This window comes from Hyalella azteca, unplaced genomic scaffold (assembly GCF_000764305.2).
Source record: "Hyalella azteca isolate HAZT.00-mixed unplaced genomic scaffold, Hazt_2.0.2 contig8914, whole genome shotgun sequence".
Classification (NCBI taxonomy): domain Eukaryota; kingdom Metazoa; phylum Arthropoda; class Malacostraca; order Amphipoda; family Hyalellidae; genus Hyalella; species Hyalella azteca.
The window spans coordinates 271932-288495 of NW_025938997.1; the positions used below are offsets into that span (position 1 = coordinate 271932).

At 42.2% G+C, this 16564-nt stretch overlaps 1 protein-coding gene across 1 annotated transcript in view; it reads left to right on the forward strand.

Annotated features, from left to right (window-relative positions):
- The window catches only part of LOC108674737, a 48474-nt gene extending 32563 nt beyond the window's left edge, over window positions 1-15911 (forward strand). Inside the window, exon 22 of the mRNA XM_018162703.1 lies at window positions 15767-15911. Within this exon, the coding sequence (XP_018018192.1) occupies window positions 15767-15777 (11 nt within the window). The 3' untranslated portion in view covers window positions 15778-15911. The remainder of the gene's footprint in view (window positions 1-15766) is intronic.
- Window positions 15912-16564: the final 653 nt, after the last annotated feature.

Sequence of the window (16564 nt, forward strand, 5' to 3'; positions counted from 1 at the left end):
GTCACAATACTGACTGACTGCGGTTACAATACTGACTGACTGCCGTCACAATACTGACTGACTGCGGTCACAATACTGACTGACTGCCGTCACAATACTGACTGACTGCGGTCACAATACTGACTGACTGCCGTCACAATACTGACTGACTGCGGTCACAATACTGACTGACTGCGGTCATAATACTGACTGACTGCGGTCACAATACTGACTGACTGCGGTCATAATACTGACTGGCTGCGGTCATAATACTGACAGGCTGCGGTCACAATACTGACTGGCTGAGCTCACAATACTGACTGACTGCGGTCATAATACTGACTGGCTGCGGCCGCACCGATTGACACTGCGGTCACAGTTATAAATGCGGATACAAAACTGATAAACTGCGGACAGAGAAGCCTAATTCTGGCAGAATGAGAGGACACAAGAGATGGTACGGGCATATCGGGCAATACAATACTCGTGGATGGACATGTTAGTGGACTCGGATTTAGCGAAGGAGAATGAGGGCAGTTTTCAAAGTAATTGTAAGTTCTTGCACTTATTAGGTCACATTGATTCAACAGCGTAGTAATGAATAATATTATGTAGAACCGGACAAACTTAAGTTCAGAGAAGTAAGGTTAGTATATAAATCAGAATGACATTCTGCCAGATAAGTCGAAGTTTTGGTATAGGCTGAAAATTCTGAATGACTTCATGAGCACGAGGACGGGGAAGAATAGCACTGTGCTTTATTATTGTGGACGTGATGGATGTAGAAGCAGAAGACCTAATAACTCTTGTTGCCAGGCCTGTAGGTACGAATAGAATTGTGTCGGGAGAATTGATTTTCAGGAACTGCCGTTCTGCCATGCCGTGTGTTTGAGTAGGCTATTACGCAAGCTTATTAGTTTATCACAGTAACTGCATAACTATAATCAAAGCGATGGTGCTCCACATGTTTTCTATTAAGTTTGTTCTCATTTATCAACTACTTTTTGCCACCATTACTGAATATTCTCTATATTTCCATTCTGGATGGGCGTGGTTGCCTGACTCGCTGGAACATATCATCGATTTCGAGCTTGCTATTGTTGCATTAACGGCATTATTAACCTTCAACTGTTTCAACTTCATTGATTGATATATTTAATTATATTAGTTAATAGTATTAAATTCATTCTAAGTGTTTAATTTATTTAATATTTACCAGAATATCAGTGAGATATGATGGATTGTTAAATGGGCATTTGGAGGCCAGAATATGGCATCAAATAAGGTAGCTTATTGGCGCTCAATAAGGTTTTAAATATGGCCGCCCACATCCATTGTTTTACATTTTTTGGTCAAATTGTTATGAATTCGTCCATAATTTTTTAATAAATTTTTCAACGATAATATTGCATTCTCACTCACTTTGATATGACTCAATGAAGACGCCATTTTGCTCCATTAGCCGCCATTTGCTCCACATCCCCATAAGTCTATCTAATTTAATGTATTCAAGTGTTTAACGCGTTACCTCAGCATACAATAACTTCTCTCAGCTATCAGCTAGCAGGAACACCGTAATCCAGACTAGTGAAACACTGATTCTAGATAACAATGCCGAATGTCTTCAGCCAATACTTGAGCATGCTCGATCATAAGCAGGCTCGATCATCCGTCCTCCCCTACTTTGGCCTAACCTCTTAAAATTCTTTGGCCTAACCTCTTAAAATTCCGGCTGAAACGACTCACAAACTTCTTGCAGCCAATGACTGGCTCAATCTGCTCACTTGCCTCGCTTTATTATTATACTACGAAGCATTTATCGTGGCGTCTGTTTCAAACGAACTTCGAGGGCACGTCATACATAAGATTAATAGCAAGCGAAAAATAAATAGACACAAGAAAGGACGGGAACTGATAAAATAACTAAGCACAACACAAGATTCATGGGCTCTACGAAATAGTTGTCTTTAGGCGTCGACGAAACATCTGCAACGAAGGAGCCGAAGTTACGAAAGCCGGCAGACTGTTTCAGGTGGGACGCCTGTCGGTGACCACCACTGTCGTGCTTCAAATGGACTATCATGATCCCTTCCCTGAAGAACGTAGCCTACAACACATCTTGACTGTAACATTATCAGCCGCACGCCACCAGACAGATCACATCCATTGAATTAGATTAATCAACCCACAGGAAAATAAGCCTGGCGTCGTATGGCCCTGCGTCGTCTGCCAACACGCGAAAAAATTTTACACCACCCTGACGGAGCGCGCCGGAGCCGTCCGTATCTGTCCCGTCTGTCGAATCAGCCCACGGTCGAACGGCCACGCGTCGTACGACGATAGATTTTGGAACAGAACTGTGCTTTCTGAAACCTAACCCCGGATGTTGAGCTAAAACTGACGGTCTGGTGGTGCACGGCAGGATGCATGCAGTTCCACTGGCGACCTGGGCTGGTTGGTCGCAGTCCGTTGTCCGCAAGTTACAGTTCGAGCTAAAGTCAGGGTATGAAGTGATGATTCGATGCAACGTTCAGTGGTGCATAACCATTACTCTGTGGGCTATTCGCTTCAGAATGTGGTGGCGTAAAGCTCCTAATATTTGAAGCAAGATGATGTCACGGGCTGGTTACCGACGGATGACTTAATCCGCGGCTGATTGGTGGTCATCCGGAAATATGCTAGGCGTTCCTTTCAAGGCTGATTGGTGCACAAATTTAGTGGTGCACGGCTGCGTACCCTTCCAAGGTTCTGGCGGCGGCGACCCGGAACGCTCTGTCGCCGACGGCAGATAAACGTGTAGTTGGTACCACGAGGTCCGCTGTTGATGACGAGCGCAATCGTCTTCTACATTGCAGATCCGACACGCGCTGCAGACCTTCCGTGAGACAAAGAGGCGCCAAACCGTGAAGGCATCGGAATGTCAGAACAGCGACTTTGAACTGTTTGAACTGCGTGCGCTGCTGAATGCGCAGCCATTGAAGATCACGTAAACTCGGCGTCACATAGTCGAATTTTCGCTTATTGTACACGAGTTGAGCAGCTGCGTTTATTACGGATTGCAGTTTATTAAGTGCCGGGGTCGGAAGTTCATAAAGTGTGGCATTACCATAGTCCAATCTGGTCAAAACGAGCGCAACCACAAGGGCTTCAATTAAGGACCGGTCTCGAAAGACAGCGGCTGATGCTACGTATTCGTCGCAGAGCGCCAAAGCAAGCGGTGGTGATTTTGGCTCTGTGGCTGTTCATTGAAAGTTCCAAGTCCAGCAGAATGCCTAGCTGCTGGTTGCGAACTGCGGACGCAGGCATGACGAACTCGTTGCCCACGAGAACAGGGTTGGCCGGAAGCTGCTGCTGGTGCCGAGCAGTCGCAAACCAAATGAAGTAGTTTTTTTGAGCCGTGAGGTGTATGGAGGACGACTCCACTTCCTCAAGAAGCAGACAAAACAACGAAGTAGTTTTTGATTCATTGAGCTGGAGCCGGCTGGAGCGCATCCAGTCTGAGACAGCGTCCATGCAGACAGACATTCGATCCTGCAACGTTGCGGCGTCAGCTGGTGCACCGTAGCGATAAATTTGGGTGTCGTCGGCGAACATTTGTGGATTCAAAATATGTGAATCAATTTTATGCAATAAGTCGACAGTATATAACAGGAAGAGGAGGATCGGGCCCGAGAACTGATTACTGTGGTACGCCGCAAGTGACCAACGATAGCGTAGAAGAGGAGGTCGAACGCTTTGGAATCTATTGCTGAGATAGGATTCGAAACACAGCAGAACTGTGCCACGCAGGCCGAAGAGATGACAAGTCGACGCAATAAAGTGGCGTGGTCGACCGTGTCAAACATGAGTTTTTTCATCGTGACGTTTTCATTCTATTACTCTACCTCTCCAGCAGTTGAGTTGTGACAACCATAGTCGGCGAAACATGAAATCTTTACTTGATTATCCCGCCCGCCTGAGATTCGAGCGTCGCATATATAGTCATAGGAGATTCCATGAACATCCTCGAGCCGAATAAGCTAAAAAGGGACCGTTTTTCTGAATCATTGTTGTTTGTATAATGTTATTCCTGGGGCCTTAACTCATCAACTGTTATTGCAGTGGCTGTAAAATGTAGAGGCGAAGAATTCTCTATTGCCAACTTAGCTATTTCCTTGCCAGATCTTACTAATTATGGACTATCCTTGGTGTAGCCTTGTACACTGTACTCGTAAAACGTAACGTTGTACAATGTTATTTTACTCTACATCTTGGATTAATCTACAGCTTATGATTATTACTTCTTGCATATTTTTCTGTTAGATTAATATTACTTCGAAGAATTAGTTGTACACAAGAATGTAAGGAATTCATACAAGCATAATGGCTAACAATTTTATTGTAACTCCAACTGATAAACTTCGGATCCAGCAAAGTAGAATACCGGAACTGCAGTGGATGCAGTTGAGGAAACTGAAATCTGAAAATGAAACCTTACTTAATGAATGCCAGAGCTTGAGACACGATTTTACCAATTATGCTCAGAAATTCCAATTTAGCGGTACAAACCTTGACAGTGAACGCATATTCCCAATCTAACCTCAAATGAAATAACGCGTACAGTAGAAATAATGTCGCGCTGGCTGCACTGGAGGCATGAAGCACACGGCATAAGAGATGCGACGAGAGAATATAACGTAGGTTATACTGTGAATTAACGGTTACAACCACGATTAGATTGATCAACAAGAGCTATTGTATCGTATCCAATTATTCATTACGAGGATCAAGATATATGGATAATTTTATGCAAAGTTAAGTTTAAATATTTCGAGACTAACCTTCTAATTTATTACCGCTGGGGTCAATTTAGAAGTGGCTTGAAAGCCGTTTAGAGGTAGGTTTTGACAGTGCAATTGAGTGCAATGGTTAGTAAATAAATGTATGGTCGACCCAACTTAGCAAAGTTAATAAGGCTAAAGCGCCACAGGGCGTAAAGTTAAAGGCTGGAAAGCCGGCAATACTGCCAAGTATTAATCAATGCGTCAGAGACGTCTTAAAGGGTGCATGGGTCGGGTACGCAGCCGTGCACCACCAAATTTGTGCACCAATCAGCCCTGAAAGGAACGCCTAGCATATTTCCGGATGACCACCAATCAGCCACGGATTAAGCCAACCGTCGGTAACCAGCCCGTGACATCATCTTGCTTTAAATATTAGGAGCTTTACGCCACCATATACTGAAGCGAATAGCCCAGAAAGTAATGGTTATGCACCACTGAACGTTGCGTCGAATCATCACTTCATACCCTGACTTTAGCTCGAATTGTAACTTGCGGACAACGGACTGTGACCAACCAGCCCAGGTCGTCAGTGGAATTGTGTGCATCCTGCCGTGCACCACCAGACCGTCACTTTTAGCTCACAGCATTAGGGTTAGGTTTCAGAAAGCTTAGTTCTGCTCCAAAATCTATCGTCCTTCGACGAGCGACTTCTACAGCTTCGCTAAATTACGTAACTTTTAGCTCACAGCATCTGAGGTTAGGTTCCAGATAGCATAGTTCTGTTCCAAAATTTATCGTCGTACGACGCGTGGCCGTTCGACCGTGGGCTGGTTCGACACATGGGACAGATACGAACGGCTCCGGCGCGCTCCGTCCGGGTGGTGTAAAATTTTTTCGCGTGTTGGCAGAAGACGCTGGGCCATACGACGTCAGGCTTATTTTCCTGTGGCTGATTGATCTAATTCAATGGATGTGATCTGTCTGGTGGCGTGCGGCTGATAACGTTACAGTCAAGATGTGTTGTAGGCTACGTTCTTCAGGGAAGGTATCATGATAGTCCATTTGAAGCACGGCAGTGGTGGTCTACGACAGGCGTCCCCATGGGTCAAACCAAAATAGTAACGTGGCATGCATTAACTTGATAAAGGGCCCAAAGCATGCATTAAATCAAAAGATGATAGAAAGTGAATTGCACTCTGGTCACTGCGGGAGCAATACAGTAGCCTAGAACACCCTTTGAGTCACCACCGTCTCACATAAGCAGTCAAAAGTTCATCTCTTATTGCTTCTGTATGTCTCGCAAAATCAATACTTAAGCTAACTTAATCTTTAAGGTCTCCGTTACATTAGAACGGAACATAAATTCTAATAAACGGAACAAACTGAACAAAATTTCTAATAAGAAAAATGAGAGGCAAGTCAAAAGAAATATTATATATCTGTTCGAGTAATCTGATCTATGCGTATACAATGTATGAATTTTGTTTACCCATGAAATGATTTAGTGAAACCATTTATTGGCCAGTGTTTGCTATGTTGTTCTGAATGACAGCCTATAACAGTCAGTACCTATAAGACCTCTAATGTTTAAGAATTTTTAAGTGAAGTTCTGCGAGACCTTGAGGTCCTATTTAGCCAATAAACATGTGTTATTCTGTCAACAGAATAAAAAGGGATGTTCGAGATTCGCACCTACGTTCCTTTGTTTTCAGGAAACAAATGTTGCCATCTTTAAATGGAATGATGTCTTGTAATTGCAACTGCCCAGTACTTATTTATTTATGTGAAGCATACGGTGATCGCGGTGTAGAACTTCACATCTCTTGCAATAGCTTCACATTATTCATAATATCTGATTATCCATTAGAAATTGTGAATAGATAGGTATTTCTTTATTTTTCTGTCCGATGCCTGTAAATTTAGGTTTTAACTTCTGTTGTTTTTTTCTTTTGATTCCAAACTTTATTAATTTTCTGACTGTATTTGTGTTCTAGATTTATCGAACTGACGATGGATCTGATTTTTTTGTAATCTAAAACTTGTTCATTATTCACCTACTTGGCCATTGTTCATGAATTAAGCATTATCCCCTTTTCTGCTATTGATATTTCCTTTCATCAAAAATTCATGACACTCTAGCTCGTGACATTCTTCTACATTCTATACAACAAATACGCTGGCCTTGGTGGACGAGCAACGAAGATGGATACGCCAAGTAATGGACCGAGATGTCTTCAGTCCTCAACATTCCGAACGCGACCGCCACGCATTGGATTAATGTGTCTTAGTTCCCAACATTCCGAACGTGACCGCCACGCATTGGATTAATGTGTCTTAGTTCCCAACATTCCGAACGTGACCGCCTCACATTGGATTAATGAGTCTTAGTTCCCAACATTCCGAACGTGACCGCTACGCATTGGACTAATGTGTCTTAGTTCCCAACGTTCCGAACGCGACCGCCACGCATTAGATTTAAGATGTCTTAACTTCCAACACTCCGAACGTTCCCGCCATGAATTTACGTTGTCTGCATTTCCCAACACCCAGAACGTGGCCAAGTGTCAGCGCCGAAAAACTTCATGGGATCGGCAGGGTGGCCCGGTGGTAAAAGTTCAGAGTACCAGGATTGGCGCAGAGAGACTCGGGTTCGATCCCAGCTCCGTGCGCCAGTTTCTGGTCAAAATCGGCGTGGAGGCCGGGCGGTTAAGCACAGCAGAATTGTAGCAGTGAGTTGCAAGTTCAAGCCCGCTACAAGCTGTGGATGGTCTGCGATGTTAAGAATCGGCGACAGGCCTACGGCCTAATAAACACTGAAACCGCTATCATCAATGGGTGTGCACCGCGCATATTCAAGCTGGGTAGCTGGTGCTGGCGTGGGCGTCTGTCGCGACGACACGTGCATCGCTCAACAAGACCAAGAGCTTCGTTGACACAGATGTTCGCAGGCGGTCGTTGGTGCTCGACTTATCAGGCCTGAAGCTCGCTCATTCATTAGATGAACTGATTAATGATTCTTTGGTCGCTTATGTCAATTTGTCATTTAGTTTATTCAAGTGCTGCGCAGCTTCTGCTGTGCGTCACCTTGTGAGTCATGTGTTGTAAGCCATGTTGTGAGTCATGTGTCGTAAGTCGTGTATCGTGAGCTATGTCATACAGAACAAGGCACGTGTTTAAATATTGGACCAAAATGCAAGGTTTTATGGAGTCATACAGCAATCGTAAACGTTGTCGTAGTCTTTGTACGTGAAGGAATTGTTGGCCTGTGAACAGGCTAGCCGCATTTAGGAACTTCTCTTTCTAAAAGCAAGGCCGTCTCAGTCTAGGCTCACTGTATGCCAATCAAGTTTACTGCACTTAGGAGCTGCTATGGCTGGTGTTGAATGCAAAGTCGTCATGTTAGCAGAGTATGAATCGTAGCTACAGATCAAGTTCACTGCATTTATGTACTGTTATTGCTGGAAGCAAGGCCGTCTCAGTGCAGGAGCTGCTGGACGCAGGTATAGTTAACTGCGCTTATGAAGTGCTGTTGCTGAACGGTGCTCCTTATCTTCACCAGTACAAAAATCTTTTAGATAAATTATCAACAAACTGCACACTCAGCAACTAATCATGTTTGCCGGACAAAATTTCACCTTATTTAATGCTAATTTGCGAATGAATAAAAAGCAATTAGTACATGTACTGATATGCTGACTGCAGTGACTATTACCTACTCATTGATTTGGAGTGATAATCATAGGCTTATTTATCAATTGTTTGAATAATACTAGAGCTAATCATCATGGATCGTACGAACACTGATGATATTAATCAAAATACTATACAGGGACCGCCATATTTATGGCAACACATGTTTTTTGTTATTTCCCATTGAAACAAACAGGTGCATTATTTTTTTTTATTGGATGAGCTAGTAGCCAAGAATTTTATAAACAATTCTCAGACATTTTTATTCAATATGACCACCCTTATTTTTAATGACGGCCTCCAATCAACGCGGGAAAGCTTCACAGGAGACAAGCAGCATTTCTTGAGGGATCAAGTTCCATTCTCGTGTCAACTTAGACTTCAAACTATCCAAAGAATCATGAGGTGTTCTGCAGACCCTACTCTCTAAAATAACACACGCAGAAAAGTCGAGTGGATTCAAATCAGGGCTTCTTGAGGGCCATTCATTTCTGCTAATGAACGCTGGGATGTGACTCTGAATCCAGTTTTGGGTCATGTTTGAGCCATGTGATGGGGCAGAGTCTTGTTGAAAACTCCATGGTGAGCCACTGAAGTGTTACGGGTCCAAGGTAACAACACAGCTTCCAAAATGTCCGAAATGTATCGCTGACTGTTCAATTTCACTCCTGAGGGGAAAAAACGAGTGGGGACCTCCAGTGGCGGTTACCGCGGCCCAAACCATCACGGACATGAGATTTTGACGGTTAACTCTTTGTTCAATGTCAAATATTTTCTCGTCACTGAACACCAAGTTGGGCAGCGAGCCATCCTCAATGAGATCCAGAATGTGCTGGCATCTTTCGAGCCTCATTCGTTCATGACGGTCTGTTAGTTTATGCCTTGTTTGCATCTTGTAAGGGGAGTTTTTGAGGTCATCTTTGAGGGCTCTACGCATTGATGTCTGACTGACTCCTGCTTCTGCAGCCAATTTTGCAGCTGAGCGACGAAGGTTTCTCCTCAAATTCTCCCTCATGTTTTTGACCAATTGCTTTGTTCGGAAACTTCGTTTCCTTCCTTGACCAGGTCGATTGCATGTTTCACCAGTTTCCTTGAAAAATTTTACCACCTTCCACACATTTTCACGACGAATTTGGAGCTTTTTTGCAATGACTGAATTACTCTCGCCCTTTTCATGAAGGGTTACAATTGCATTTCTATCTACTACCATAAGTAATAGTAAATTTGGACATATTTGACTTCTGCAATATAAAATAGATGAATTAATAGATGATATTAAGCTTCATTATAAAAGAAAAGTCTCCTAGAAACCAATTTGTTTTTATATAGCAAACATCGTTGTAAACATATAATGTTAGTGTTCTTTTTAGCCTACATAGAACAGACGTCCCATGTACCAGAATTATTTATATCTGATGGCGTTCATGTAAAAGTCAACATTTAGGTTGCGTATGTCAAGTGCAAATCTTAATTTTGTATAATTAATCATTATGACGGAGTTAAATCTGATTAGGCATTGTATTATAATTTCAATTGCACTTCATGCCCAAAGATTTGGATTTTATTTTTAAGTGATGCCTTAGGAGAACATTGAATAATAAATAAGTGATGAAAAATACTCCAATTCCACGAGTGATGCCAACTTGAAATTCTGCTGTATTGACATCAAACATAAGTGATACGTTAGCATCAATGCCATTATGGTGTCGCGTCGTCGCTGTAGCAGATTGTGGAACACAATACAGGATTTGATAGACAAGACGTTAATTTTACATCTTTTTATTGTTGACGTGGTAGAAACCATATATGCAATACACATACAAATCGGCAAAGCAGGGGATGATCATCATCACAAAATCAACTAAACATCTCTTACTATTACTGCGGAAAGCTAAGCTCGCTCAGTAAAGGAACTTGCCATCCATTGCAAATATTGACCCTGAGCATATGGAAGATCGAACCACCCTATCGTCAAAGTACTCATCTATTAATATTCAAGGGTTGAATAAAAAAATGAAGCCCGTCTGTCGTCGAAAAATTGCATGGGATGATAATAACATAGCGACGTCGGCGTTGGATATGGCCCTATTGCCGATTCTCAGCCTGGGCCTCTTTGCTGCTTTAGACTAAAATTTTCACATTTAGTTGCGGGTTTCGAACAACTTGCTGCTTAAATCAGGGTTGCCAGACTGTCTTTTTATCAGGCAAATCCGCGATTGAATTTTTTTTCAAATACGTTGGCAGCCTAAAGTTTATGATAGGGGTACTTCCTGAATAAATTTTAAAAACTGCAAAAATAGTACCTGGAATTTCTACACCGGAACCTACAAATATATTGAGTTATGGGACCTTTTGGCCTTTCTTGTTTGCGGACTTGGCCGTTTTTTTTACGCCATCTGGCAAACTTGGCTTGAATCTTTGGTACAATAGCGAGTGAACTGAACAGCCGAAACAAAGTTTAGAAAGAAGACGACATTCGACACCCACCGTAGCCGAGGCACCAGTTGGACTATTAGATCTGTAGGATAGCCATTCCTTGCAACTGCACTCTGAATAACTCAGGGCAGTAACACGCATGTTGGGATCACTAGTGAGCCTCGTTAATAGAGTCTTGCTTCAGTAACTTAGTTGAAGTTACTGCCAACACAAAGACCTTTTGTTACGAGATGAATTAGTAGCTTAGTTTCTTGAAAACTTCTACTATCAGCGACTCACTAAGCTTCTTCTAGGCACGTACTCCATAAGCTTTACCAGCACGTGACCTTCAAACGAAGCCTATCATGACTCCCACAAATAAAAAATATTCTTAAAATTTACCAATTTTTAAGCAGGCCCATACATACATTTTATATATAAATCACATCAGAAAAGAAACATATCCTTGACCCAGCTAGACACTCCATGACCCCAGAAACACGCCCACGACTTTTTTAGCGCATTTTCTCATTTATGGAAAAAAATGCACTATCGTGCTCGCCATGTCCGTCCGTCCGTCCGTGACTTCACGTTTTCGTCAATGAGAAAATGCGCTCTCTGTCACTCGCTGCAGTGAGTACTGAATTATATGTTTTGACCCGTAGTTTAGGGGCCAGGGGGGCACCTGCATATGGGCCAGGGGGGCACCTACATGGGGGCCAGGGGAGGGCAGGGGGGCAGGAGCCCCTCCACTTAGCAGGTAAGACGCGTCCCCTGCAGAGCAGTCGTCCACGGCCTTACCCCTGTAAGGGGAAAAATGCAGAAAGCAGTAAGACTTTTTACAGTCAACATGAATTACATTTCGGCGTGTAAATCACAATAATTGCGGCTAGGAAAACAAACATGTGGGTTATACCGTGAGGCTCAGTCATATATCATACATCATAGTGATGTCGACGCTGAAGAGTAGGCCTGATGTGGCCTGTCACCGATTCTTGTACTTTTCGTGCCTTGTTCAGAGGAGATCTAAAAACAGGTCCTTTGCCCGGATCTTTTCAAAACTGACGCTAGTTTGAAATAGCTATACTATATAGACTTCCACCGGGTTCGATATGGTGCCATGCATTTAAAGTCTGAACATATATTTCTCAACAGCTTCATCTAGTGATTCTAGTCTGTTCTTGAACGCGCTCATACTCGGAGCGTCAACGATGTACTCAGGAAGGCTGTTCCACATGCTTCTGAAGGACACGAGACTCAAGGAAGTATTTAAAGATCTGTGCTGATGGGTACCTACTTAGACCATCCCTGCAACAGGGACAAGAACAACTTGTTCAACACCATCAATATTCCTGTAGCGATGCAGAACGATCTAAAGCACGAAGAAATTGTGTGAGAAAATTTTCCCAATGTTTCCACAGTTGAAATTAAATTATTTAATTTTTACTGTACAGTACTGTCGCATCACTCAGAAAGAATAATATATTACAGTTAAAAACACACATATGTGTTAAGTTGCTACAATAAAAAAGGTGCTCGAGACCGCAAAATGCTGTGAATGTTCTGCGATGTTAAGAATCGGCGACAGGCCTACGGCCTACTAAACGCTGAAACCACTATTATTATTTATTATTAAGAAATGTAAATCGAAACTGCTATAAAATTTGAATTTAAATTATTAGCCAAGGTACATCGTTTCTAACAGAACACAGCGACCAGAGCAAGGTACTCTACTTCCATAGACAACAGTTGTTATGGACAACATACGGGACAAAGGAAGAGTATTTTCACTGTCCTCACTTGCGAAAGAGTTTGGCGCCGGCGACCAGCCCGCCTAGGGTCGCCGTGTTGCCGCTGACCAGGAGGTAGCTGCCCTCAGGAAGCGCCAGCACGTCCAGACTGTGGTCCTCCTCCAGGTACTCCAGCAGGCGCTGCTGTCGCGTTTCCTTATAGAGGGAGAGAGTCGTGTCAGTCGTGGAGACACCCAACAATTCTCCATTTTACATTCACTAGGTAATGTAGCCCAATGGTACAAGTGAACTTCAACACCTCCGATGAATTCTATCAGAATAAAACAGTATTTATCAAGAAACTTAAAAATTCAAGGCCTTTTACTGGTAAAAAATAAATGCAGGATGTTCTTATCTTAACTGTGCAGTGAGCAACAGATTAATATCCATTTGCTTACAATGTCATTACAGAAAGTAATATTTACCATATAAGGTCAACCTTGTGTGGCACATACAAGTAGGCGAGAAATATGATACATATTTCATAGCATATGTCTCATATATAGTACATATATGAAGAAGTGAAGTGTAGTACATATATGAAACAAAACTATATATTTTCATTTATAATATATGAAATGCTATGGTAAGAAGAATCTCGTTGCAAAGTTTAATGCGAGCAGTTCTTGTAACTACAAACTTTTCGCATCAAACCCACCACAAATCTCAATTGCTGACACGATGCAAGGAAAACTAGAATAAGCATTAAATTACGGGAAATTCAATTATATTATAAACTGCAACATATCAAATTTGGTTCAGTGGTACCAGTATGTGCGAGGCCAGTTTGCCCGATGACCTCCTACTTAACAACTCACGCCCATGTGACCTCCTACTTAATAACTCACGCCCATGTGACCTCCTACTTAATAACTCACGCCCATGTGACCTCCTACTTAATAACTCACGCCCATGTGAGTGGCAGGACCGGGCGCGGCCAGGTAGTGAGGGTTTATGTTAAAGGGCACGAGGTTGAGGGCATCGAAGCTCGGAGGGCACACGATGGGCATGTCATTGGTGGTGCAGATGTTGGGCGTGGCGACGTTGGTGCCAGCAGAGCTGCCGATGTAGGGCACTCCATCCTGTGAGGAACACATAGTTTATGTTTCTCGCTGCGGAGCTTGAGCAGAGCGAATATATACAGGAACATATATTATTATTAGCAGGGCTAGTATATATAGGAACATATATTTTATTACATGTATTATATATACAAAGGAACTAAACTAAAGGAATCGCTGGGTCAGGAAATTAAAGACTAATTAGAATTTACTGTAACATTTTCAAAGCCCATGAAATAGAATAACAATACGCCTACAGCACCTGCAAGACTCTGTGGCGAAGGGGCAGCAAGAGTCCGTTGCTTTGCAGTTTGTTGAGGAGTCTGAAGGTGTTACCCCCGCCCACGAAGACAGCCTCCGCTGCCTCCACCGCCTTCACAGGATCTGGTGACGCATGCACGCTCTCCAGGCTCATGCCTGTCAACAAGGTATTATATAAGTATCATTACTTTCATGTAAAGAACCACAATATTTGCAGATTATTTCTTCTATATTAAGCAATAATTGTGCAATTATTGCTACATCCAGCAACATTTGTGGAACAATAGCTGTGATGTCGAGCACCAATTGTTAAACCATTATTGCAATATCAAGCACCATATGTTAAATTATTTAAACACTTAATAAAATTGACTTCTAAGCCAGCACTACTACAATAATGTTAGGTTCTAAATTAATATTATTTAATTGAAATCAAAGTTGCCTTCAATGGTCCACATTTCATTTCATGCACTCATCAATTTCAATTAGGCAAAGTTTTGACCATGACTGAAGGAAGGGAAGAGTATGCAAAAATTAGTGTTAGTAACAGCTTTGACTGCTTGAAGATATAGGAAACTTGTCTATTTTATACACTTAAGGCATTACTTAAGTCAAGGATATACTTTACTCATACTAAATTATCATGAGAATTTTAGACAATACAATTTGACAGTGTACATGATATTATTTAAAATGGGCATGTATTAATTAATCTCAGCATAGATAAATATCTAAAATTTAGCACATTTAATCATATATTTCCGCCAAACCAAATAGTGAATAAATAGGACTCTATCAATCATAAACCTCAATTACCAAGACAAATCAAACTAATTACATAAATACATATAAAGCTAATTTAATTTCAAATGATCTTCTAATAACACAGCACACACTATTTCTAAGGAGCAAGCTGGAGAAACAAGAGACAAACAGAGAGCTAAGGAACAAGAGATAAACAGAGAGCTAAGGAACAAGTGACAAACAGAGAGCTAAGGAACAAGAGACAAACAGAGAGCTAAGGAACAAGAGACAAACAGAGAGCTATGGAACAAGAGACAAACATAGAGCTAAGGAACAAGAGACAAACAGAGAGCTAAGAAACAAGAGACAGAGAGCTAAGGAACAAGAGATAAACAGAGAGCTAGCTATGGAACAAGAGACAAACAGAGAGCTAAGGAACAAGAGACAAACCTGTCTCTTATACACATCTAGATGTGTATAAGAGACAGCCATGAGGGTGAGTGGTGGGAGATTCGAGCGTCAGCCATGAGGGTGAGTGGTGGGAGATTCGAGCGTCAGCCATGAGGGTAAGTGGTGGGAGAATCGAGCGTCAGCCTTGAAGCTGAGTGGCGGGAGACTCGAGTTCAGTCTTGAGAATGAGTCGTGTTATGTTACCTTTAGCTAAGAACCATGTATGCTTCGCTTTAGGTAAGTCATGAATGCTTCGCTTGCCTCGGAGTGACGACTGGCACCCTACGACATTTTTGCTATGATTCATTCATCGTGCATGATTACCCTTTCACATTGTCCGCTTTGACATTTGGATCTTGTTAATAAGAACGCCAGATTTACTGTGGTGCTTATTCTTAATAAGAACATTACTGAGGTAACAAGAACATTACGTATTCTTAACAGGGTGAATAAAATGAATAATACAAACAATTAGGTTGGTTAGGTTGAGTACAAGGTAATTAGGCTAGGTTGACTTTGTTTTTCAACCTAACCTATTTAGGTTAGGTTGACAAACAAGTTCATACGGTGGTGCTTATTCTTAACAAGATCCTGACATTTTTATGTCTAACAGGCACATGCTAGCGCACATCCTGAACATTGCCTACATCAGCTTCTGCGAACAGAAGTGTGGACAGCCTCATGGACTCGCAGAAATCTGGACACTCTCATGAACAAGCAGATGTGTGGACAGCCTCGGCTTGAGCGCTCACGGACTGCATGCGCGGACTGAAAAATGGATTCTGACTGCGGTTAGCCGGTCACAATACTGACTGACTGCGGTCACAATACTGACTGACTGCCGTCACAATACTGACTGACTAAGGAACAAGAGACAAACAGAGAGCTAAGGAACAAGATACAAACAGAGAGCTAAGGAACAAGAGACAAACAGAGAGCTAAGGAACAAGAGACAGACAGAGAGCTAAGGAACAAGAGACAGACAGAGAGCTAAGGAACAAGAGACAAGCAGAGAGCTAAGGAACAAGAGACAAACAAAGAGCTAAGGAGCAAGAGACAAACAGAGAGCTAAGGAACAAGATTAGAGATATCAGGAAAAATATGTGGAAAATGCTGTTTAACAATCATTTGTTCATCAGGAAAAAAAATCACAATTTACCCTTTTTCATAAGAGTCAGGAATGAAACAAGGTTGCTGTACGGGGAGAGAAACTGCTTTAGTTTCATATGTACAACATTCCTCCTACAAAAGTTCTAAAGAAATTAAGGCAGGTATTTTTGATGGGCAATCAGCAGGATATCTTAGAACAATCCTAAAGTTCTCTAATTCAACACAGGGAAAAACATGGAATTAATGTAGGGCAGTCATCTAGGAGTTTATAAACAGGAAGATACAAGATTTTAATAGGAAG